Source organism: Poeciliopsis prolifica, unplaced genomic scaffold, assembly GCF_027474105.1.
Source record: "Poeciliopsis prolifica strain line A6 unplaced genomic scaffold, Auburn_PproV2 SCAFFOLD025, whole genome shotgun sequence".
Taxonomy (NCBI): Eukaryota; Metazoa; Chordata; class Actinopteri; order Cyprinodontiformes; family Poeciliidae; genus Poeciliopsis; species Poeciliopsis prolifica.
The window spans coordinates 6,915,561-6,941,005 of NW_026562400.1; the positions used below are offsets into that span (position 1 = coordinate 6,915,561).

Here is a 25,445-nt window from a genome sequence, read left to right on the forward strand (position 1 = left end):
CAAGCAGAAGACTACACGCCGAGAGGAGGGGGCTGGAAGACTGAGACGCCTCCAGCCTGAAGGGGCCGGCGGTTTGGCCACAGCAGCCCCGGACTAGCTAGCTTGTACCTTCGCGGCTAAGTGAATGGGATGGAGCCGGGACCGTCTGGCGCTGGTAGGTGGAATTTTCACATTAACATTAAATACATTTTGACTGTTAGAGTAATAACTGCAGATACACATTTCAGTTGGAAAATGTGGCCGCTGTAGCCGACCCAGCTTTAGGGGGGTATGTACGAGGAGAATTGGACTGACAACCCCTCCATCGTTGCATCGTAGCATAGAGAGGAGAAGCTGAGATTTAGATATTGGCAAAACAACGTTTTTTGTTCATTTAGATTTTAATACAAGTGTTATCGAGTGCTGACAAAACACTGAGCCATGCGCGGGGGCATGGAGGTCGTGGGAAATCTGTGGTGAGGAGGAATGAGGTGAAGCCCGCCTTCAGCAGCAGCTGGCTGCTCCTTGCAGGCTTACCCATAACACAGCAGCCTACCCTTCTCACTACTGCTTACTCACGTTGTGTGACTTTCTTAAACGGTGTTTAAATACCAGCAACTTGTATGCAGTATTATAGAGCAAGTCAGGCCCACCATCTGCAGCAAAAGGTGAATTATTCATGAACGTAGATCCCAAAATAATACACAATTGTGATATGTATATCCTTTAGTTGGCATGGTATGTTTTTCTGCCTCTGCATGGTTACATTTCAGATTTGCAATCAGTGTTCATGTATAGTAGGAATTGTCTTTATTTGGAGACATTTAAACATTGATCGTTTTTGTTTCCCAATAAGCAGCAATAGAAAGAAGCTGACATTCTGACTGATTGTTTTATTGTTGAAAATAGTTCACTCTGCACCTGTCAATCCAATTTTAAATCTGCAGACTCCTTGGTCTGAGTTCGAAACTTATTTTATGACTTCTTACTGCTTTTTCTGAATTGTCTTTAAATAACTTTAAACTGGTTTATTTATGCTTCCAGATCAAATAAATAAAGTACACACAGTTGGTCCTTACAGCTAATTTAGCTTGTTTTAAGTTTGATCTAATTTGTAGAATGGGGGAAGGGTCCCTAAGGCTCCCCTTTTCATATTCTGCTTTTGTGTTTGAAGTGTGACAATTCAATTTGTCAGTCTTCCCAGATTGGTCAGACAAGTTTTTATCTGGCTCAAGAAAGAACTGGTTTGCTCAAACTAATAGGAGGTTGTCTTATACTGTTGATTCCTATTTGGACTGTGTTTTGTTTCATAAGTTAATATTAGATGTAAAAGGTGAAAAAATTATGCTGCTGAAAATACCCCATTAATCCCATTTATCCCAACCTCTGTTGAATATATATATTGCATAATGTCTGTTGATGAGTTTTTGGAGTGGTGATTGTGGGAGTTTTTAGTTTTGGGGCATTTAATTAATCAAGAGAAAAATCTGATAATTTTTTCTTTTAATTTAGTGTTTTATCTGCTTATCACTACTCAAAAAAAATGGCTCAAATCACTTGCCGTTTGAGGTACATTTTGAAATGTACTACCCAGATTCACTACATTTCCATAAGATTTATTTTAATTTTAACTAGAAACAAACATGTAAAACTGTATTTAATTGAATAATTTTTAAAAGTGATGCAAAGTTGTTCATAAATTCATTCAATATGAACAAAAACGCTAGCAAGCCACTTCACTAAATGAGCATTAAACAACGAGAGGAAAGTTCAGAAATCCTCAGATACATAGCAAGATCTAGCTTGAAATCAGCGGTCCTAATGTGTCTCCGTCTTTCTGGTCATTACGTCATTGTAAAGACAATGAGCGGCAAGCATCTTCGTGTTGTGAGGCTCTGCTTTAAGTCTCGCCACCCGGGAGAGACTGCTATTGTGTTGGGATATGTGAGAGCACTGGCTCCACTTCTCACCATCTGCCTTCACTGGCACGAGGGAGAAGTGTGCGTCTTTGTGCGCTTAGTGGGCAGTAATCACAATGCGCTCGCACATTTACACACATATATCCTCTCCAGCTCTGAGTTTGTGTGCTTCACCACATGTCTTGGATCTGTGTTTACCGCGTTTGTTTGACGTGTGATGCTACACACACGCACTCTCTGTAGGCAGAGCACCCTTCTTCACATTTTTAGAACTACTACTCTTCCTGACTCACGGCTTTGTGAACGAAACATTAAGTGGTATTTTTAAACCAAGGGTTTTTATAGCGGCTATTTTAAGTCTGGCTTTTCTAGTTTTGAATAAGCTAACTCAGAAGAGACCAAAAAGGCCAAGGTCTCTTCTGCGTGATCACAGTGGCACCCTGCCTCCTCCCACATCTTTTCCAGCAGCCTTGCACATGAACACACACAGGTTCCCTGATATCCATGACAATACTGTGTTGCTGTGGTGTCTCCATGGTGAGGCTGGGTATGTAGGGAGAGGGGGAGGAGGGGGCTCCTCCTGTGTGTGTGTGAGTGTGTGTGTGAGTGTGTCCATCGTAGCAAGCGCTCTCCCTCCATCGTGCTGCCCTGTATTTCTGTGTGTGAGATGGAGGAGCAGGGCAGCTGGGGTCTTTGTTGTGATGGAGGAGGGCTGCTCTCTGGGGACCCAGAGGTTACGGCGGTGGGCCCCTCTCAGGCAGGAGTCAGAGCTAACTTCACACCAAGGACCCAGTCTGGGACGCCCTTCAATATCCCCCACAAACCCCTCTCCAAACCAAACCTTAACTCAAACCAAGTTTCTCTCTTTAGGAGGTAAAACAAAGTGATGTGTTGAAAATGATTGAGTTTGACTTTATTATTCCCTGTTGTTTGAAAATTATTTGAGTTTTCAGGCTGTATTTTTTGTTCTCTCTTCTCTATTTGTAAATGTATACAACAATTTTAAATTTGGGTGAGATCCTTAAAACATAAATTCAAACAAAAGTATTTAAATGAAAAGCTGTGTTGTTTCATCAAGATATGAAACTCACTTTGTATAAATGTATTAAAATCAGTGTTTATTTTCATTCATTTGGATGATTATAGCGTGAAACTAATGAAAACCCAAAATTGAACTTCTACAAAAAAAAAATCTAATAAAGCATAAAATCTGTAACCTGCTGAAATTGTACAGCATATGTTTTTGGTTGGGGGTCCTTTCACATGAAGTACTACATAAGTGGAGGATGTACCCAGCATACTGTCCTGGCATGGCGGGTACAAGCTTTTAGCTCTGCTGAGATGTTGAAGAAACTCAACATCTCCACAGATGTTTATCTGTGTTGTTGGGGTGTGGGTCAGATGAACTGGATGGGTAGTAATGCACAGTAACATAACTGTCGTGAAACCAGATGCTGGTACTTCTGGCAGTGTGAGCTGGTGTAACGTCATGCTAGAAAATAAAATCGGCATCAACAAAAGTCATCACTGACTAGAAACATCACACTAGATCCCAGGCAGCCTTGATTCTCTGCTTCTTTACTCTTCCTCCACACTCTGTGACCTTGATTTTTCAAATGCAGTGTAAGAACAGTCCAGTTCTTCACTCTTTAGCTCATAAGATGCTTCTGATGTTATATTTGGTTCAGAAACCTTATAACATTACAGTTGTGTGTGTTTTGAAACCCTGACTGCAGCTGGAGTCCACTCCAGGCTTTGTGAATTTTCCCCCAAACTTTTAAATGGTCTTCACTTCACAAATCCTGCTAATGCTGCAGTCCTTGTGGCTTGTGCACCTTTTTTGTACTACACATTTTCCTTCCACTAAACCAACCAATAATTTGCTAGAATGCAGATGAAGTGTTTACAATTTTTGAGAAGCAGAATATTAAGGATTTTATTTGCTTTAGCTCAGCTGTAATCAGCAAAATATCCAGAAATCAACTCTTTAGGTATAGGCTGGTGAATCTGGCTTTGGCTTTAACTGAGCTCCATAAATTTCACATTTTGCAATACTTTACAGAGAGAAAAAAAAAACTTTAATTCTCTAAACCAGAGTTATTCAACTCCCGTCCTTAAGTGGTGGTGTCCTGCAACTGCTTGACGTCTCCCTAGTCAACATATCTTTTCTAAGTTGTTGAGTTGCACCTATTTGTGTTCTTAGCTTTATTTTGATACCTTTTTTGTCATGCTACCGCTTCAACAATGAACCATTATATTGTGTTCCAGGTGGACTTTGACTATTAGAATTGTTGGTTTAATTCTTCTATAAAAAATATTTTGCTAATTAATATCATTTGTTTCCCTTCCCCCTGTCTTTGTTTTTTTTCCTTCTTCTCCTCCTTGAATTTTTGTTTTGTTCTTTATGTGTTATCAAATCTTCCTTGTTTACCTCTTATTTTACTCCTTGTCTCACTCTAACTCATCTGTGGTGTAACTTTTTCTTTCACAATGTTTCTTGTCTCTATCGTCCCGCTCCCTGCCTTCCTGTCCCGGCTGCTGGGTCTTATGCCCACTAATCATTTCTCTTTCATCCCTGCCTGTGCTTCCTTCCTGCCTTGCACCTACCTTCGTGGCCCTATTTGCCCTCTTCTCTGCTTTAACCGTTTCCTTTGTAACTTCCTCTCCTTTTCCACTCACGGATCTGCTTTCCTCATTTATTTAATTAACTCCAATATTTTCTTAATGAGAATTTCTACTTTATCCACTGTCTGTTTTCATTTTTAACCTTCATTCCATCTGTTTCCTGCTCTTGTGCATGCCTCCCTGTAATGTGCCTGTCCAGTGCCCTTGGGGGCCTTTCCCCCACCCCTGCAGCAGGTGTTTCATGCCCCCCGGCGGCCGGGCATGGGCACCGTGGGCAAGCCCATTAAGCTGCTGGCCAACTACTTTGAAGTGGAGATCCCAAAGATGGATGTCTATCACTATGAGGTGGATATTAAGCCTGACAAGTGCCCACGGCGAGTCAACAGGTAATAGGAGAACTAATGACTGTTGGTTACAAAATATTTTTTCATACAATTTTAATAGTTTGCTTGTCAAGTCTTAAGTCAAGAAGCAAACACTGCTCTGATGTAAGGCTTAAAACTGAATGTTAGATACCTACCTATGTTCCAGTCTTTCAAAAAGCAGTGAATTATGCAAATTAAGCATAGAAACTGTTAATTTATAAAAACTGAGGCAGCACCAGGTTCCTCATCTTCCAGTCATTTACCTTGACTTTTTTTGTACAAATATATTAGCAGGCAAAACATAATGCATCATGTGAGGGAAAATCTATTCTAATAAATTCAAATGTAACTTCTGGTTTGTGTAGAACTTCTATCAAATAGTAATTTAATCACATTCTAGATACTATGTTTTATAATGGAAGATTTTATGCTTTGAAATCAAAATTGATGTCTTTGGGTTTGGCTTAATAAAAGGATAAAAATGTATTTCTGCCAGAGCTTCTTTAATGTTAAACTGCTGTTCCTGTGCAGCTGGATCCAACCAGCTGAACTGGACCACATCTGGGATTGTTTCACTTTGGTTGGTGTTTGTTTTAGCAGTTTTGTCATTTGTTGTTAATCAAATACAGATTTTTAATATCTGAACTGGATGCAAGTAACTTGCTGCATTATTTATAGGCCGTAACATTATTGCATTATTATTAGCCTTAACAAATGTTCTTTCAAAAATAAGATTTTATGTTGTATGCTAACAAAATGAGATTCAAAATTGTAAAGTAAACAGAAAATGAGACATTGAGAAAACTATCTTTTAATTAGTAGTTAAATAAATACACTGAGGTTTATGGTCGTAATGTCATGTGATTTTTTTTTTTTTTTTGTTTTGTTTTCCAAGACACTGGGAAAAAAATCTCCTACTTGCTCTATTTAGGGAATGGTTAGCAGAGTTTTTCTTATTTACTTCATAGGATTACTATAAAATCATATCACTGCTCTAGGTAGCTTTCATCAACTGGCTCCACTTGAGTGCAGAGGTCGCAAAGGTCTGAAAACAACCATAAAACCGAATCAATAAAGTAGATTTCCAGAGCATATTGCAATACAGCAGCAAAGTTTTTCAGGAACAAAGTAACTTCGCAGTGACTAGAGGTCGTAATCTGAGTCAATCATGGGCCAGAAAAAAAAATCAGTGAAACCCAGATGTCTCACAGATGTTCAAAATTATGTGATTGACTGTCAGGTATGAATTAGAAGTCGGTTAGAATAAAATAACTCAGAGGTAGAAGATTGACTTGGAACCTCAAAAGGAAAAAAAAAATAGAAATTCAAACTTGTTAATTTTGCTCATTAACAAATGTTTTTTCTTTATGATGAACACAGGTTAATAAATGACAGATTTACAGTATTTGATTTAGCATAACTTGCTTCCCTTAATGTGTGTGAGATTAACATTGTTGGTTAGTAACTGAATCAGTTTTGTCTATTTTCTATGTACATCTTTTTTTTTAAATAGATGTACACTCTTACAGACATCACTCAGACCTTTACTGTAGACTCGGCACTTTTTTCCTGCCAAAGCACAAAATGAAAGTAAAATACCTGGCAGGTTCATAATTTCTCACATATGAAACTTTAATCACTTTGCTGTATGGAAAAAAAATAAATATGAGAGTAAAGGGAACAAGAATCTCTCTAGAGAGTGAACTTAAAAAAACAAATGTGACATCTGCTTTTCAGGGCAATTGGCAGCTTGGCATTACTTCATGTTTGATTTAAGATGCTTCATCCATCATAGAAAGATGTCTTTCTGTTCAGGATCCTTTACTTTTGTGACCATGCTGAAATTATATTGCACTTGTCATTAAGCTTAGTGACTGTCAACACCATCCGATTGTCTGTCAAGCTTCCCGGTTGTCTCATGTGTCACCGCTGGCTATTAGCAGAATTACAATAACCTTATTTATTCAGTTTGGCGCTAACCCCAGAGCTGTGACGGAGACTCAGTCTCTGTGTCCTGATCGTTGCCTCAGGACTCTGGATAATTACTGATATTCATTTAGACTACATTAGAGGAATGCCAGAGATAATGTTTTGCCTGTTTGAAATCAGATGTATGTTTGCACAAATGGAAACTATTTACTTTTACACTTTAAAGGATTTCAATATCTTGTGCTTATTTAATGGAATAACAGCTTCAGTATAAATGAATTGTGTAAATCTGCCAGCTGTAATATTTTTCAGAGATTTAAACTGTTAATTAGCTTTTAAAAAAGAAGTCATAGTTGACACTTCAAAAACCTTACATTTTGGTATAATAATCCCTAGAAAAAGGATAATCCATGAAATTTACTTCCAATTTTCCAAAGAACTTAGTTTAGTCTTTTTGGAAGTGGAAACACAAAGGAACCAAGAAGGCATGAAAAGGTTGAGGCCTTTGACCTTTTCTTTTTAGGAATATCTCCTCGCCCCCTTCTTCATAATGAAAACCAATGCGTTGAACATTGGCCTCCTTCCCCCCCACTGCCACCTGCACTCTCTCACTCTTTGTCTTGCCGCTGCCCCTCAATGACCACCATGTTGCACCCAGCAGCTGAATCCTGTTTGATCAATACCGTGATCACATTGTGAACTGTCTTTCTTTGTGACACTGAAGCCTCTTGATGAGGTTGCTGGCATCCTGGAATGATATAATTATGATCTATAGTTATACATCATCATAATATAAGATTAATATGTGTTCTGTTGCTTCTTAAGCTCTTTCTATGATTCTTAATTCCTACAGAGAGGTGGTGGAGTACATGGTTCAACATTTCAAGCCTCAGCTCTTTGGTGACAGGAAGCCAGTGTATGATGGCAAGAAGAATATTTACACCGTCTTAGCACTTCCTATTGGAAGTGAAAAGGTAAGCTAAGTTTCGTTCGACCATGCCGTTAATTTTATCTTTCATCTTGTTTGGATGGAATTTCAGGAGTTTAGTGCTGTCAAACCGGCTTGTGTACAAGCTGCTCAATGTACTAAACTTACCATTACAGAAAAACTGGTTATTCCCCAATATAGTTGGAGAGGAGAAGACGGCAGCAGGATAGATGGTGCTAAGGCGCTCCTTCTAACTCTGAACAGTTGTTTCTAGCTGGCACTGGGAGATGGCAGAGTAGTCCAATATTTCATTTCTTTTTTGTCCCATACCATAGTGTCACTAAGTTATATACTGCAGATGTGATATTTTCAAAATAATGTAATCATGTTCTCCCACCTACCTTGTTCACTGTCGTTGCCATTCCAGGTGGATTTTGAGGTAACTATCCCTGGTGAGGGGAAAGATCGAATCTTTAAGGTTTCCATCCGCTGGTTGGCCAAAGTGTCATGGAGGCTGCTACAGGAAACTCTAGTCAGTGGTCGACTGCAAGTCCCCCTGGACTCAGTTCAAGCCTTGGATGTGGCTATGCGCCACTTGGCCTCTATGAGGTAAGTCATAGCAAACCCTCTGTCTTCCAGTTGGAAGGAACAGATCCAAACATGCATGGGGTATCCGTCTGTTCTGACCGAACAGACGGATATAAAAATACAAAAAGAGATTATTTTTGTATTTTTATTTATTATTATTATTTTATATATTTTTGTATTTTTAGTTAGAATGATCAGCATTCTATTTGGTAAATATCAGAAAACTTGTTGAGAACATTTATCTGGTTTCATGCTATTTTGTGCGGTCTGACCTCTCGGTGGTGTAATGTTACAAAAATGTGAACATGTTAAAAAAGCATGAATACTTTTACAAGACACTGTAGTTAAGTTATATACAACAGATTTTATGGCAAAGATCGATTCATGTTTACTCCGTTTTTCTTTGGAAAGTCTTATCTCACTCTGAAGTAACCCCTTTCCTGGACATGAGCTCATGCTGTATTCATGGACTGAACAGGCACACTCATCATTTTTTTCCTCCAACTAGGTACACTCCAGTGGGTCGGTCCTTCTTCTCCCCACCTGAAGGATACTACCACCCACTTGGTGGGGGGAGGGAGGTCTGGTTTGGCTTCCATCAGTCCGTACGTCCTGCCATGTGGAAGATGATGCTTAACATTGATGGTGAGTCACTGACAACAACATTCACGTATGTGTGTTGCCATTCAGTATTCTAATTGGCTTTTACTGATACTGTCATGACTAGTTGCTCTGTCACAGAAATGTAAAATGCATTCTGAGAAAAACATTTAACAGTTCATAACATTATTTGTGAAGTCTACATTTCTTCTCCCTGTGTTAAAAGAAAATATATATTCAAAATAATTGCTTGGTGTGGATAAAGGCCTTTAAATGTTCCAGGTAGTATTTTATTTTGGTTGCTTTTTGTCTCCCTCTAGTGTCTGCCACAGCCTTCTACAAAGCCCAGCCTGTAATTGAGTTCATGTGTGAGGTTTTGGACATTCGCAACATCGATGAGCAGCCCAAGACCCTCACAGACTCACAGAGGGTTCGCTTCACAAAGGAAATTAAAGGTGAGAAAGAATGAACCTCCAAAACTTAGTAGAAATCATAAAGGAATAAACTTTCTCACCTTTATTATCTCAGGACTTCATTTAATTGTAGAAAAAGCTAGCGGCTATATAGTGTGATTAGTAATATGTACTACAAAAATACTTCTGTGTGAATTTTTTTTATGCTTTAGTTTTCTTTTCCTTCTTTCATTTAAGGTTCCTAAACAGTCTTAAAGTCTGAAGAAATATAGAATTTGATTGTAGTCATTTCTATGTTTATATAATTATGAGAAACATTCTTTTATTTCAAGGCTGTATCTCTTCCATTTTTCTTGAAGATAAAAACCTGACATTCTGAAAAATGATTGTCAGACTAAAGTTTTACGATTTGCTTCCAACTGAAATTCTTGTTTTATTTTATATTATATTCATGTCTTTTATATACTATTACTAAAGGTCAAATTGATAATTAGGTGGTTTTATTTAGACATTAATCTTTCTATACAATAAAATTTGAACTGAAAAAAATGCTTTGGCTTTTATGTTTTTGTTATTTTATGTTTATGGCTTAGATATATCTAAATGACAAAGATCTTCTAAGAAATGTGAAACTTAGGACTTGATATGCTGCAGTAGGGATATGTACTGTGTTATATTTGATTTCTTTTCACTCCCAATTGTCTGTCTATGTCAGTGCTTCTCCAACCTTTTTGTTTGTAGGCCTGAAGGTCGAGGTGACACACTGTGGGCAAATGAAGAGGAAATATCGTGTATGCAATGTCACCAGACGTCCTGCCAGCCATCAAACGTAAATGCTCTTTAAACCCATTACTTCTGTAACCTCATTATCTTCAGTGCTCCTGGTGTTAATCACAACAAAGCAGATGAATTTATTGTCTTTTAATGACTCCAACATCATCAATTTATCTTGGTAATTAAATTGGCACTGAGCCTCTTTGGAGTGTCATAATTTTGAAGTATATTTAGATTTATTGTAAAGAATTATAGTGTTATAAAACTCTAAAGTTAAACTCATAGTTCTTCTTGGGAATTGATATACCTTTATGAGGGATTAACATGTTTTTTTTTAAATTAAAAAGAATAAAATTATTCTTTAAAATAAACAACATTTATTGACAAATTAACAAAACTTTGTCAATTTTCATCTGAACAGCTATAAGAGATGCAAACAATTGAGAAAATGAGATATATTTTTACTAGTAATTGTCAATACAGGTGCAATACTGATTCAGATCTTTTTATGTCTAGGTTTCCCCTTCAGCTTGAAAGTGGGCAGACGGTAGAATGTACAGTGGCCCAGTACTTCAAGCAGAAGTACAATTTGCAGCTTAAATACCCCCACCTACCTTGTTTACAAGTTGGGCAGGAGCAAAAACACACCTACCTGCCCCTGGAGGTAAATCTTTATGGAAACCTGACTGATTTTTGTAAATCATCAGGAAACATTTAAGTTGTTTTACTGTCTATGTATTTGCTCTTCTTAGGTCTGTAACATTGTAGCGGGTCAGCGGTGCATTAAAAAGCTGACGGATAATCAGACTTCCACTATGATTAAAGCCACAGCTCGCTCTGCGCCCGACAGGCAGGAGGAGATCAGCAGGCTGGTGAGTTCTGGAGAACGCTTCATGGTTTCCATGCGTGTGACCTGAGATAATACGTCTCAGTGATTTGTGGTGCAGGCAGTGAAATATGATGCATGTCCTTTACTCTTCACAGATGAAGAACGCTAACTTCAACCTAGACCCATACATCCAGGAGTTTGGGATAAAGGTGAAGGATGACATGGCTGAAGTGACAGGCAGGGTGCTGCCAGCTCCCATTCTACAGTATGGTGGACGGGTAAACACAGCACATTTATCAGTAATCATGCAACCGTTTGACGTTTTCCAAATGCAACAAAATTCTGGTTGACTTACACTTATTTTTTTCTTTCTTTCACAGAACCGGGCTATTGCGACTCCCAACCAGGGAGTTTGGGACATGAGGGGGAAGCAGTTTTACAACGGCATTGAGATCAAAGTCTGGGCGATCGCCTGCTTTGCTCCACAGAAGCAGTGCAGAGAGGAGGTGCTCAAGTAAGTGCACACTTCCAGTACGGAGTGAAATGAGTTTCCAAATTTTTGACAAGCAAAAGTCTGAAAATCACCTGGGATAAAAAAAAAATCTATTTAGTTAGTAAATAAAGTCCAGCCGTGTGTAGTTTAAGCTCAGTATAAATAAAAATGTTTTTGTGAAGGCATCAGAAACTAAGGAAAACTCTAAACTTTGGATCTCTGGCAAAACACATCTCAGTCAAGAAAGTTGAAAACAAATGCATGTCACATAATTTTTATTTAATTGTAATATATTTATGGAGTGGTTCATGGAAAATAACATTATTTCGGTTGAAGCGTTGCAAAATTAATAAAAAAGTGCACACTGTAAAACACTGTTGCTGTACTCTGCCTTCACTGTTTTTATTTTGAATTTTTTTCCTAACAAAACTTTGGATTTAACTCAGGAACTTCACAGACCAGCTGCGCAAAATTTCAAAGGATGCTGGGATGCCGATTCAAGGCCAGCCATGTTTCTGTAAGTATGCCCAAGGAGCTGACAGCGTGGAACCCATGTTCAGACACCTGAAAAACACCTACTCTGGACTTCAGCTCATCATTGTCATCCTACCTGGGAAAACTCCTGTTTATGGTATGTCAGTTCTGACAGGTTGTTTCTCTATTGCTGTGTTCCTTTTTTTATGTTTGTGCACTCTGTAAAAAAGAGAACACCATTTCACAACAACAAAGGCAAGTAAGTTTTATTAGTCAAGATAAGAGCCAGCTGCCTCCTGTTCAGCACCCACTCAGGACAGTTGACTCATCATGACAGGCAAAAATAAAACAAAGAAGGCTCTGGAAATTGTTAGGAAATAAATTCACCGTTTTTAATTTTCATATTCTGCTTTTAAGAGCAAAAATGATAACCCTTTTTATGTTTTTTTTTTTCTGGGAAAGTCAACCTGGCTAACAGTAATGGAGGAAATACTTATGTCCCTTAACATAAGTATTTCGCCAAAGGCTGTACACTCATCAGATTACTAAGTGGATACATCAAAAGGATGTTCCCACATTCTTCAAGCACAACAATGATTTTCTAATGTCCAAACTCTTGTCTTCTCCAGCGGAGGTGAAGCGTGTGGGAGACACTCTGCTCGGCATGGCCACGCAGTGTGTCCAGGTGAAAAATGTTGTAAAAACATCGCCTCAGACTCTGTCCAACCTCTGCCTAAAGATCAATGTGAAGCTGGGAGGAATAAACAACATCCTGGTTCCTCACCAAAGGTGAGCTTCTGTTTGAGTGTGTTTTTATATGTTTACATTTGGTGCATTAGATGAATCAAACTTAAGATCTGCTGTGAATAACTCATGCTTGTATTACTGCTGCCACAGTTCACACAGAATATTAGCTTTCTTGGAGCATAGTCTGCTTCTTCTGTCAAGAAAATAAAATCATTGCCTGCATATTTCATAAAATGTAATGATTTGGAATCTTTTGAAAGTTAGATTTTTTTTTTCTATTTTTTCCTATGAAATGACTCTAAAAATCAAACCTGTTCTTCCTCGATTAGCAGTCTTAATTTGCATTTGCTCTCCCGTGTGCATCGTCAGATCTGCCGTGTTTCAGCAGCCGGTTATCTTCCTGGGAGCAGATGTCACGCATCCACCAGCTGGCGATGGGAAGAAGCCGTCTATTACTGCTGTAAGCCCCTGAATATTGTTTGGGATTTTTACATTTTCTCCAGAAAAAGAAGGAAAACCAAGCTCCCCATGAAATGTGTGAGCTAAACACATGTTTGGGTGAACTTCACTGGTTCACCCAAACCAGTAACTGTTGGTAACTGTTGGGCTTGAGCCAGTATAACAACTGTGTTTATCATGAAATCGAAAACAAAAATATATAACATAACATAATAATGACGATGCCATTATAGTATAATGGTTAAGCCTAATCACTTTACCATTATGCCTACTGTTATTATTATATATCTTCATTACAGTTAACACAGATTCATTTCTATTTTAAAAAATAAACTTGCTCAAAAACATTACATTAAATGGTAGTAGGTTTTTGTTTTACAGGCAAAGTAAATATTAAGAGACTGCAGGTTAACAGACATGTTGCACTTCGCTTGCCAGATACAATAGATGGTGCTTCTTTGATTTCCACACTATAATTGTCTGTACAAATGAAAAAAAAAAAAGAATGACATTATTTTAGCTAGCAGCAATGTGCAGCAACAGGTGCACATTGCTGTTGCTGCACATTGCTGCAGCAACAGCAGCAACAGCTGCTTAAGTGTTCTTAAGCTGTTTGTTCCCTACAGCTTAAGAACACTCTAGAATATTATTTGAGAGACTTTAAATCGTAGAAATGGTATAATGAGAAACCAGAATGTTTTCATAACCTTGGGAGACCCCAATACAAGTAACTGTCCAACATCTAAATATATTATTACTATTTATTACTTATATTGAATTGTTTTAAGTTAGAAAACAATGTAATGCTCGATACAAAAGAGACTCAAGTCAAACTGGAGTCAATGATTTCAGAGATTTGTAACATTGAATTAGTTTTATATATATTTTATAGCCACAGTTCCATAAATTTAGTTAATGTCACATTTAATGATTTCTAAATGTTTTCCAGCACATTACAAAGTTCCTCCTTTGTTCTGTGTTGGCTTTAGTCATACCAGAGTTATCCTTTTAAAGTAAAAAAACAAACAAACAGGAAGGACATGTAAATAATGCAAATGACTTAAGGATCTCTATGAAAACTCACACAATTGTGGTTGCTTGGTAACTGTGACACTAGATGGCTGTGCAGTTTGGAGCAGAACAGCTTTAAAAGGTAAAAGCAGCTGCATCACCGTTAGTCTTCAACACAGAAAATATTTTTTTCTTAGCTCTTACATTGAAAACTTAATCATACAATTATGAAGGTCTGTTTTAGCTGATTTTAAAAAGAAACAAAAAAAAATCTTTTGATCTATTAAATGGTTAAACAAGCTTACACTGGTTTTATTGTCCATGTCATGACAATTGTCTAAGATGAATCTGAATTTTTGTATAATCTTTGACAAAAGGAGGCAAAAAGTAGTAGGGCAGAGCTGGGAAACAAATGGCTCATCATTGACTGGCGTTCATAGGAAATGACGTCAACCCTCGTCCACACTTGACCTCATCTCAGCTGTGGTTGGCTGGGTTGTTGCCTAGCAATAATGACAAATGATTGAGTCACACAGACAGTGAGTGGGTACGTCTGAGTGATCCGGCAAAAGGAGACAACTCGTAGAAATGGATCATTATGATGTAAACACTGGACAATAGAAAATGCTGAGCCTCTTGCGTAGTCCAGGTGTGGCCTTTAGGGGAAGCTTATGTTCAGAAATACAATTGAAAATAGGAAGGAAAAGGAAAAATGACTCAGTACAGCAGGACTGAAGCTTTGTGAATTCTTTCAATAAAGAGAAATTTGTTTTAAGTATGTTTCTGTATTGTCTAGAAATGCAGACAAATGCTTGCATTCTCAAATGACTAAACATTTAATCCTTTTGAGAACATTTGAACACTTGTTATTCGATTAACATCACTTTCACTCTTCATATCCTCCTTAACAGATGAGTTGATGCAATGTGCCTCATAACAGCTCATGGAGCTGTCTTCATTCCTCCTGCTGCTTCCTTCTTCCAGGTGGTAGGCAGTATGGACGCCCATCCCAGCAGATACTGTGCCACAGTGCGTGTTCAGAGACCCCGGCAGGAAATCATTGAAGATTTGTCTTACATGGTGCGGGAGCTGCTCATCCAGTTCTACAAGTCGACACGCTTCAAGCCCACCAGGATCATTTTCTACAGAGACGGGGTTCCAGAGGGACAGCTGCCACAGGTTAAAAAAATAGCTTGACATGAAGGCACTCTCTTTTGATTAACTTTATATGATCATTTCATTTTTTTTCTTCAACTTTAGTCCTAATTAAGTACCTTCTGTTCAGATTCTTCACTATGAGCTCCTGGCTATCAGAGACGCCTGCATAAAGCTGGAGAAGGATTACCAGCCTGGTATCACCTACATCGTGGTCCAGAAACGCCACCACACACGCCTCTTCTGTGCTGACAAATCTGAAAGAGTGAGCTATTCATCTTCTAGGCAAAAAAGTTTAATGTTTTATTTAGTGTTTAGAAATCATTAATTACTGATTTCCTCCTCAGATTGGGAAGAGTGGCAATATACCTGCAGGGACCACAGTGGACACCAGCATCACTCATCCCTTTGAGTTTGATTTCTACCTGTGCAGCCATGCAGGCATACAGGTCAGATTAGCAGTAATATTTTCTGCATATTTTGACTTTCTCAGCTTCTTTGAACCCGTTTTGAATTTTCCAATTGTTTTTTTCTCTCCCAGTTTTAAACAGCATAGATGTTCAGTTCATTTCCTGTTTCCTTTGTGTCACCAGGGCACCAGTCGGCCGTCTCATTACTACGTCTTGTGGGACGACAATCGTTTCACAGCAGATGAGTTGCAGATTCTAACCTACCAGTTGTGCCACACGTACGTTCGTTGTACCCGTTCAGTCTCCATCCCTGCGCCGGCCTACTATGCCCGACTTGTGGCCTTCCGTGCCCGCTACCATCTGGTGGACAAAGAACATGACAGGTTCGTGTATAACGCAAGCATTACATATTTCAGTTTGGGAAGACCAATGCGATATCTAAAGAGATTTCCTTTGTCATATATGTACTATGTACAGTTCACCATCAAACTATATTTGGCATAATGTTTTGCTTATGATGGAAATCAAACTGGGACATTATGTTGTTGCCTTTTTATTTTAATGATACCAGGGCATCTCAGTTAGCTACAACATAATTGAAAAGTAAACTTAAGTAATTCGTTTCAAAATTAAAAACTTGCATAGTTTAATAACAAATATTGTGTATTTCTTTTATTTTTATCATTATTGCTAACAACTAGTGCAAAGCATTTAGTTTTTCTGATTTAGTTTTTCTGAACATTGAAAAATTATATAAGACCAATTTGAAATAAAATTTAAAACGGAAATGTTAACTTACTGAAAAGTATGTCAATCAGCTATACAGTAAATGTACGCACTACTTGGGGAGGTTTTTGCATCACCTCATTGGTCCATGCTAGTCTAGCGTGTAGGCCATCAGCCTGCTGAGGTCCAGGTAACTTTTAATAATTAATTTTAGCTCATCTGTTGTCTTTTTCTTTTTCTTCTTAATAAAACTAAGATTATTAGTTTTGTAAAACTAAGATTATTATGCAATTCTAAGATTCCATTATGCAATTAAAAATATCACACTTTTTAAATTGTACAATAGAATCAACCCTTTTCTTTGAGGTACACATGTTGCTAAATTTTTTGCTGCATCTTCTCTCCTTTTCTGTCGACTTGCAGTGGGGAGGGCAGCCATGTATCGGGTCAGAGTAATGGCCGGGACCCCCAGGCGTTGGCTAAAGCTGTTCAGATTCACCACGACACTCTGAGGACCATGTACTTCGCCTGAGGTTCACCAGCCATTGTCACCGTTGTTCTCTTCCACCTCATTTTTACCTGAGCGGGCGGAAAGCCCACTCCCGCCTCATCCCCATTCCTTACTCCCGACAACTACCCGCTACACACACTTCCACAGACCTGCCAGCCAGTCTTCTTCGATCCAAAAAACACAACGTCCTCCCGTAATTACGGGCTGAGCCTGCAGCCTCATGCACTCGATAGGTTTTGAATATCATTTTGTTGTTTTTACGTTAACAAGACAGTTGCTTTTTTATGTTGATTTTTTTTTTAAGTGAATATTATTATGTAATTGTATTGTATGCTACCTTCACACTCCTATCAATGTAAGTATGCAATAGAGATGGGAGGAAAAATAGGCTCTAGAAAGGGCGATTAAAAAAATGGTTAAACTTCTTTTTTTTTTTTTACCGCCACAATGCTGCCTCTACCCATCCGAAAGACGGATGCCAGTGTTCCAAGCCCCTGAGAGTGGGGATTCTCCAGGTGGGCAGTACTGAGCATGCACACACATACATATAATTTTTTAACTACTTCATGACTTGCATTTATGTTTTAGATTTTTTTTTTCTTAAATGATGTTATGCTTATTGTTTAAAAAAACAGCCTTGAAGAGTCTGAGGTATGGTACATTAGCACTTAGTGTTAGCATGTAGGTGCCACCTGTCCTGCACATAAAGAGTTTGGTATTCATGCGAGGCTAGCCCTCTGGTCTTTGTATTAGCACCGACAGAAGGAGCGGGTGTAGCGACTGTAGATGCAGGAGAGAGATGCTGCTGCACTCTCAGTCCTGATTGGCTAGTCCCTAGAGATTTTGCCTATAGACGCAAGCGTAGCGTAACACAAGAGGGACCATTTGCATAGAGTGTATCAAATATACTTGCACCCCATGCACCTAAACCAGCATTATTAACCAGCCAAAAGTGATGCCAACCAATGAAAAAGGGGCACTTAAACAGGAAGATAATCTATTATTTCTGTATTCAATGCTCTTTAAGGACTTATGAGGCACTTTTGTTTACTTACTGATTTTATTTTACAAAATGAACTTAGAAACTTGACAAACTACTTTAAACTTTCACTCCAACACTTGCAGTGCTTTCAGAACAAAGGCACCATGCAAGGTTACCTATCCTTGCATGTTGAACTATCCTGGACATTTGAAAGCAGGCAAACAAAGTCTGATCACTCAAGTGCTGCAAAGCTGTACACGCATTCAGCCAGGGGCCTTGCTCTGATCGTTCTGCACATCATCATTCCTACTCATATCGGTGGCAGCGAAGCCACACAGTGCATTCTAACACTTTGAATCACAACATTCTTGTCATACCTGTACACACCTATCTTCCATCTGTCCTGCTCTTCCCACTGCAGGCATTTACATATCATTGCCTGGAAAACAAAAGCACACGTATCTGAGCTCTTGGTTTCTGTCTCAGCCTGTAGAGAAAAAACTAAGCCAATGCACTTGTCTCATCTCTCATTCAGGCCAAACTATCAGTGCATTGGCCTCTTCCGCCACTCCTTCCTTGCCAATTGCGTTCCACTTTTGGCGTTATAGACATTCAGCATCCTCTGCCCCAATCCCCTAGTCTGTGTTTGCCAAATTTCTATTGGTGCTCTGTGTGCATGGGCAGCACAGACAGGGAATTGTTCATTGGACAGGGTGGGCCTCTATTACTACTCCTTAATATGCCCTGCCTTTTACATCGTGTAGTTCTCTGGATTTATAGGGGGAAAATGCATGTAATTATTATTTTTTATTGACTGGATATTCTGAGCCACCTTACTTTGGTTTTCTTAGAGGTAGGAGCCTTGTGCTCGCCACTGCCTGTTAATTGTTTTGCCTCGATTGTGTAATGGTTATAAAGACTGCTATTTTTTGTCATTATGAATATTGTGACTATTGTCAGTGTTTCCTCAAGAGGGCACTGTGAAGACGGTCTCAAAATTCCACCTCAGCTGCCCTTAAAACGCCTCAAATCTTGTCTGATGGTCAGAGGCCCTTTAACGTCGAAAGGGATTGTGAGAAAAGAGGTCAGACAAGTTTGATTTTAAAATCGTATTTATGAAATTGCATAATCAGAATGCCTTTGTATGCCGTTTTACTGATCCTTCATTGTGTCCAAGGTGATTTGTATATATAAATATATAATATTTACATGTTATATTTTGGCCCAACACACACGGGGCCTTTTCACTCTTGAGGCCAGTGTTTTACTGCTTGTTCTGTACTCGATAAATACCAGTCTGGGGATATTTCCCGGGCACCACTAAAACCAGATGCAGTTCTTCACTTGCCGAAGCCACAAAAGCACCTTGCAAAGGGGAGACACAAAAATGTGCAGTCACCCCAGAAATGTATCGTGGACACAGGAGAGTCCGTTCCTCTCCACACAGCCTCACGGTCTGTCAAAGCAATATTGAAGCCACTGATCAAGAACAGTCCTTCTCATAGCACTTCCCAATAGATATGAATGAAATGACATGGAAGCATATTATTTTGGCTCTGTGTGTGATAGTACTAGAGCTCTGTTGGGGAGGGTTATTTTTTAATGAAAATAAAATGTTGTTTTTTTAAATTTTTTGTGATGTCTTTATTTTAATTTATACTAAAAGGTGAATAGATTTCTTCATTTTACTATGAAAGTTTTAGTTTCATTCTAATGTATTTCAGTTGTCATTATGACTCTTCTGGAGTGAGACTCAAATGTCAGGTGAATCTCAATCCACTCTTTTCACCCCCACAGATTTTCCCCACTTTAGTCCATAAGAAATCTCCTTGGTTTCAATGTTACAGCAAAAGAAGTTTCACATGTTTCCATTTGGGATCAGAAGAGTCACTTCAGTTGGACCTAAATTTTCCTGGATGAATTTGTCTGACAACTGCCTAATTGGACATGTATTTTATTTTAGTAATTCAATAAAAAAATTGGAAATTTATATTTTAAAGACTTGGCACACAAGCGGAAATATTTCTGGTGTTAATGTTTGTGAATTATTGCTAATGAAACAAATTCAGTCACTCAAAAAAAATTTCAGTATTATACAACAGTCATTTTTAGATGACTGTCATTTTCACTGATTGAAACAGTCAGCCAGTGAAAGGTTTGTTCATGTATACACTGACAACATAGTTGGTGCTCCTCTTTGAATGAATAACTGCATGCCCTTCCCTTTAAAATAATAATGATTGCAGGGCAATTAAACAGGCATTTATATTTTTGATAGTGTGGTCAGCTGCCACATTGTCCTGGAAAATAAAATCAGCATTTCCATAAAGTTTGTCAAGAGAAGGAAACAGCAATTGTGTTCAAATGTCCTAGTACACAACTGTACTGACTGTACTAATTTACAATAGGTAATCTCAAAACAATTTACCAACCCCCCCCTCCCTAAAATGTTAAGTTATCCGAGTTAATAAAGCAGATTGCATCGTGTCATTGACTTGATTTTATATGCTTCCCTCTTCAAATTACTTTTACTCTGTAATGATCAATTTTATGCATATTTTCAGGGGAACCCTGTATAACCAACATGTACATTTATTGCCTTCCTTCTTTGTTTCTTTCTGAGACTAGGCCCACAACAAAATGAATAACATCACTGACAGAACTCTAAAATTTAGTTAATCATTCAGTTACTCGGAATCAACACATTTACTCTTTCCGTCTTGAAGATCCACAACCAAGTGCGGTTTTAGTATTATTTTCTTAAATATCTTGCACAGCATAAGATTCTTGAAGGTTGCATTAGTTTCATGAATTCATATTTGCTAGTTCGGTTCTGTATCAATGAATATTTATTTCTCCTTTTTCTTTGTTTTACTTCAGCTTGGTTAATCCTACTCATAAACACATTACACTTTTCTAAAGGTGAAAAAATAATTGACTTTTACATTCAAGCACAATTTTGTGATCTACTGCATGGTATCAAAAATTGAAAATAATTTTAAATCACTGACATAAGGATGAAAAATACAGCTGATGTTGTGATGTTCCTGCTCCTTGTGTCCAAAAATATTTCTTAAAGGGTAATAAATTGTTGGAGCAGATGACTGGTTTTCTCCTTGGGTCATATGAACCCAACAGTTTTACAGGTCTCATTCTGTCTTGATAACTAATCATAGCCTTTCTCCCTGTAAATACAACTAGTAATTATTTTCTTTCTAAATCTTGTTTTAACTCTATTTCTCGTCCTGTCTCATTCCAGTAGCATAAACACTGAAATTAAGAAATCATAATCCCTGAATTGGGAGGGAATGTGGGGCAATGTGATGAAAGATTTGCATTATTACCAAACTTCTATCACCGCTGAATCAAAGAATTATGGAATTGTATGTATTTATTCATATTTTAAAGGTATGTACTTTTAGGACTGCCATATAGTAAAAGCTGCATGATCTGCCTACTGGTGTCTAAAATTCAGTCACAATGTCTTCTCATCTTCTGAACCAACCATGAGGGAGATGGTGAAGCACCGCCTCACAGGGTGGCCAACAATAGGCTACCAATCAGGTGCAAGTTGGGCCAGTTAAAGCAAGAGAAACCAAAGCATGATGAAGACCAGCAAGCAAAACATTCACAGAGTGGACGTAGTCGATTCGGAGTACAGGAGATACAGGATAGAAGATTTGACTGAATCAAGACATTGTTCATAAGTTCAGACTGGGGAGATAACTGGTAAATTGCTAGCTAAATAGTACTAATTGTAGTACATATTTTAATATATATTGCCAGTACACACTGTAAGAGCTAACTCTGCTTTTATATTTTAAGTTTAAAGTTAAATCTAAAATGACAATTTAAAAAAAACTAATCTGGATAAGATTAAAATAACTGCAAATGAAAGTTGTTTTTCAGGTTGAGTACAAACAAGGAGCTGAGAAGGCAAGTCTAGACGATTAGACATTTAGACTCATTTATCCCATGAAAGAGCAGGAGATGGGTCTCTTTCAGGTGGAGTACAGACAAAGGGAGCTGAGGACACAAGTCTTCTAGAGTCTAGACCACTACAACAGCCATGTTTTAGACCAAGTACAAACAAAGAGAAGTGTCTTTCAGACTGAGAACAAGCAGAAGCAGGAGGCAAGTCGTTCAGACCACTAGGACAGCCATCTTTTAGACCAACTTCAAAGAAGGGTGGGGAGAGAAAGCAGATTGAGGAACAAACAGTACAAGGGTGTCTTTCAGATTCACCAAGAACAGTACAGGGCAGTGATAAAAACACCCTATTTTTAATATTCATACTCATAACGTGTCATAAGTTTTGATTGAAAGGTGTACCTAATATCTAATAGGCTTTGCTTCACAATCCTCTTAAACTTGCTGTTAGTCTTGATACTTGTGCACCTTTTTCGGCCACATTTTTATCCCTTCCAATTAACCTTTCATTAATTTTATTGGATTCAGTGAACAAGAAGACCTTTCAATGGTGTATATATCCTTTGTGTAGTGGCATAAGGTGACATTCGCCTTAATTATACATGCCTTAAATTTGTGTTTCCTATTTTAGAAATCTTTGTAAATCTCTTATAATCCTTTTGAATGGACTGTGCTTCACAATCCTCTCAAGGTTGCAGAGCCCTCCCTTTTCATTAACTATAATTTTCTCTTCTAAATTTCCTATGAAAATGTTTGGATGAAGCACTTAGTGAAGAGCTTGTGTGGCTTTTGTTGACTCTATTTAGTGGTTTTCACTATGTGTAATAAAGCTACAGATTTTGAGTTTTCCTTTTTACACTGTGCTGGTAAAATAGAATTTAAACTCGATATTCAAATGCACCTGTAATGGTCCGCTGATTTATTCATAAACGTAGGCTTACCTCCAGCTGAAGGCGGAGTTCTTGGTTCTGACGTCTGGCAACATTGAGCCCACCTCTTCCTGTCGGTGTCAGAAAGGCAACTTCACCATATTTAGCTGGCTTGCCGAAGCCCTGCAGAGTTGTTCTGTCAACCAAGTCTGGAAATCCCGACACTTATCGGCGGACACACAGCGGGATTGACAGCTTCGTTTCGACGCTTGGACACTACTTCCAGACGACGACGTCTGCGGAAGAGGGAGCCTGGGAAAAGCGACCCGCCTGAAGCAGCTGTTTTTAACGCGATAAAAAGTGGCCGTCGTCTGTCAGAATTCCAACTATCGGTAGAGCTAGCCTGCGAGCTAACCACTTTAGCTGCTCCTACGATTTCTTGTGCCGTGGTTAAATATTTATGTCGTCCGTGGGGACGGCCACACATCGGTGGGGATTTAGTTGGACTCAATGACCCCGCTGTGATGATCTCCTGACAGCTCCTCTCGTCTGCTCCAGCCACTTTCCCCCAAAGCCTGGCTAGCAAGCTAACTTGGCTAACTAGCAGATTTTTCATTCCCCACAGCAGCCACCGTCCTTCGCCGTGGCAGTGAAATCCGATTTTAGTAGTCGGCGTGCGGAGAAGGTGGTTTGTGGAGCCAACGGAAAACCATAGCGAGGATTGCCTTTTCAAAGTGCGAGTGAAAGAGGAGGATATCGGGGGTTGGGACACGCTGTTACTCAGCGGAGGAGGCAGAGGCGCTGCACTCCCGAAGGAGACACCGGACTTAACGGAGGAGTCCCGAACGTTTGACATCTGTGATCCGGGAAGCGAACCGGGCAGAGACCTCATGAATGGAAATCGGAACTACAGGTGATTAATCTTGCAGCATTTCTTTTCTTGACTGTTTCGCAAGTAAGGGTGAGATGGAACATAGGTGTAATAGATCCTTTATTGTAGATCGTAGGTTTTAGATCACTTGAATGGATCGCACCACAGGATTATACATTGTGTAGGAGTGGATGGACAAGATGTGTAATTGTTTTTTTTCCTTTTGGATCTCATGGGGAAATAATTGAACTATTCTCAATTTTGTATTCAGTTACAGTGAGGAGGTGGTTCTGCTGATTTTACATCATCAGGCAGGTCAGGTGTGGGCTTCAAACACAAGCCTGGTATTCCCCTGAAGCCTGCATTTCTGGTCATCGCAGAACATGTGACCCTAGTTGACCTCTGTCAGGAACTGACTCCTCCAAACTGACCTCAACATATTTAGCAGCTGCCTTTCAGCCTAACATCTTTACTATGGTACATATGTTTGGTGCTCAAAACTGTTAGGCAGCACAGTTAAACAGTAATAAATAAATAAATAAAAAGAATGTAGTGATCAGAAGTAACATGTAGGTGAATAAATAAGACAAGTCTTTCTAAAATTAATATTTTGGATTCATTCTGGTCCTTCATATTGGAAAGCTTTGATCCAAATTCACAAAAAGTGCTTAATTAATTTTTTTTTTTGATAATTTGCCTTGAAATATTTGACTGATGAACTCAGATCAATATTTTGTCTGTTTAGTTGTAATAATAAATGTGTGGGGGATTTCCAGTCCAGAGGTTACTTTTAATAGTAATAGAAAACTGTCACATGCTCTGACTGGAAAGAAATTAAATTCTTGCATTATTTCCAAAATAAATCCTAAATCATGTAAAAATATATATTTAAAAATGTCATAATATTCAGACATATAATCAAGCATGTGTATATGCACTAAATCAGTACATTTTTGATAAAGAACATTAAGACTATTTTGGTAATCCTTCCATCCTTCCAACAAAATTTTGCTGGACCAAAAAAGAAACAATAACCACTAATTGTATCTAAAATAGAAATGTATAATAATAATAATAATAATAAGTATAATAAATTATTTTGTTTACTTTGTCATCAGAAATTCTCTATTTCTAAATATTTTATCCCAGAAACTGAAAAAGATTTCTTCTAACTTAAAAAGAAATTTCATTTTAGTTACCGTAATGTTTAATTTAGATTTTTTTTTTACTCATCTTTGTCCAGACCTGGTGAGAACCAAACAGCAGCCACCTTGATCATAGTAGCCGTTAAACAGTTTTGAACCACCTGGCTTTGTCTCCATTGTAAAGGAAGCTTTCCTCTTATGCGACCATAAACTGAATGCAAGGTTCTCTTGATTAGCCAGTGATACATGATACTGGAGCTGGTCCGTTGCCCACTCCCGTCTCCTTCAAGAGGAGATCCCTCTCTGTTGCCTGTTGTCCTATTAGTTACTCAGCCTCCTTCAGCTTCCCAGCATTAACAGCAAACGGGACTGCAAGGTGTTTTCCCACCAACATATGATAACAGATGGATGCCTCAAACAAATGCAGAAGTGAATGAATGGTGTCCAAATCCCAGAAACAACTTGGTGTCTCATATTGAAATTCTGTTACTTTAATCTAAGTTTTAACATTCTGGTAGGCGCACTAAAAGCCTTCCGTAGTAGATTGCTTGAAAACAATTACTGGGAAAAATTTAACCCAATATCCTAATAAACTCCTGGCTTGTTTATTGTAGTTTACCCCTCCAGCTCCTCAATCAGCATGGTTGCCATAAAAGCAGACCTGGAGACCTGCCAGTAGAGGATGTGTTTGCTCAGGGCTCTGAGAACACAAC

General features: G+C 38.5%; 2 protein-coding genes and 1 long non-coding RNA gene across 4 annotated transcripts in view; 2 read left to right on the forward strand and 1 right to left on the reverse strand.

Annotated features, from left to right (window-relative positions):
- The first annotated feature begins 4 nt into the window (after positions 1-4).
- On the forward strand, positions 5-19,546 carry ago1 (argonaute RISC component 1). Its single transcript, XM_055047141.1, has 19 exons — positions 5-154; positions 4,723-4,909; positions 7,671-7,791; positions 8,173-8,354; positions 8,842-8,978; positions 9,254-9,388; positions 10,088-10,175; positions 10,637-10,784; positions 10,873-10,992; positions 11,105-11,227; positions 11,330-11,463; positions 11,889-12,073; positions 12,546-12,705; positions 13,033-13,123; positions 15,118-15,312; positions 15,419-15,553; positions 15,636-15,737; positions 15,882-16,081; positions 16,848-19,546. Exons 1-19 carry the CDS (start codon positions 130-132, stop codon positions 16,954-16,956), a joined length of 2,577 nt encoding a protein of 858 aa, XP_054903116.1. The 5' UTR covers positions 5-129; the 3' UTR covers positions 16,957-19,546.
- Positions 15,432-22,869, reverse strand: LOC129370890 (uncharacterized). Its single transcript, XR_008607101.1, has 3 exons — positions 22,789-22,869; positions 15,963-16,058; positions 15,432-15,545 (listed from the first exon to the last, which is right to left on the reverse strand). It is a non-coding gene; the product is annotated as an uncharacterized LOC129370890 (long non-coding RNA).
- LOC129370882 (protein argonaute-3) overlaps positions 22,825-25,445 on the forward strand; it is a 34,945-nt gene continuing 32,324 nt past the window's right edge. For both annotated transcript variants that reach the window (XM_055047139.1, XM_055047140.1), the window contains exon 1: positions 22,825-23,629. In XM_055047139.1, coding sequence (XP_054903114.1) covers positions 23,611-23,629 — 19 coding nt within the window. In that variant the 5' untranslated portion in view covers positions 22,825-23,610. The remainder of the gene's footprint in view (positions 23,630-25,445) is intronic.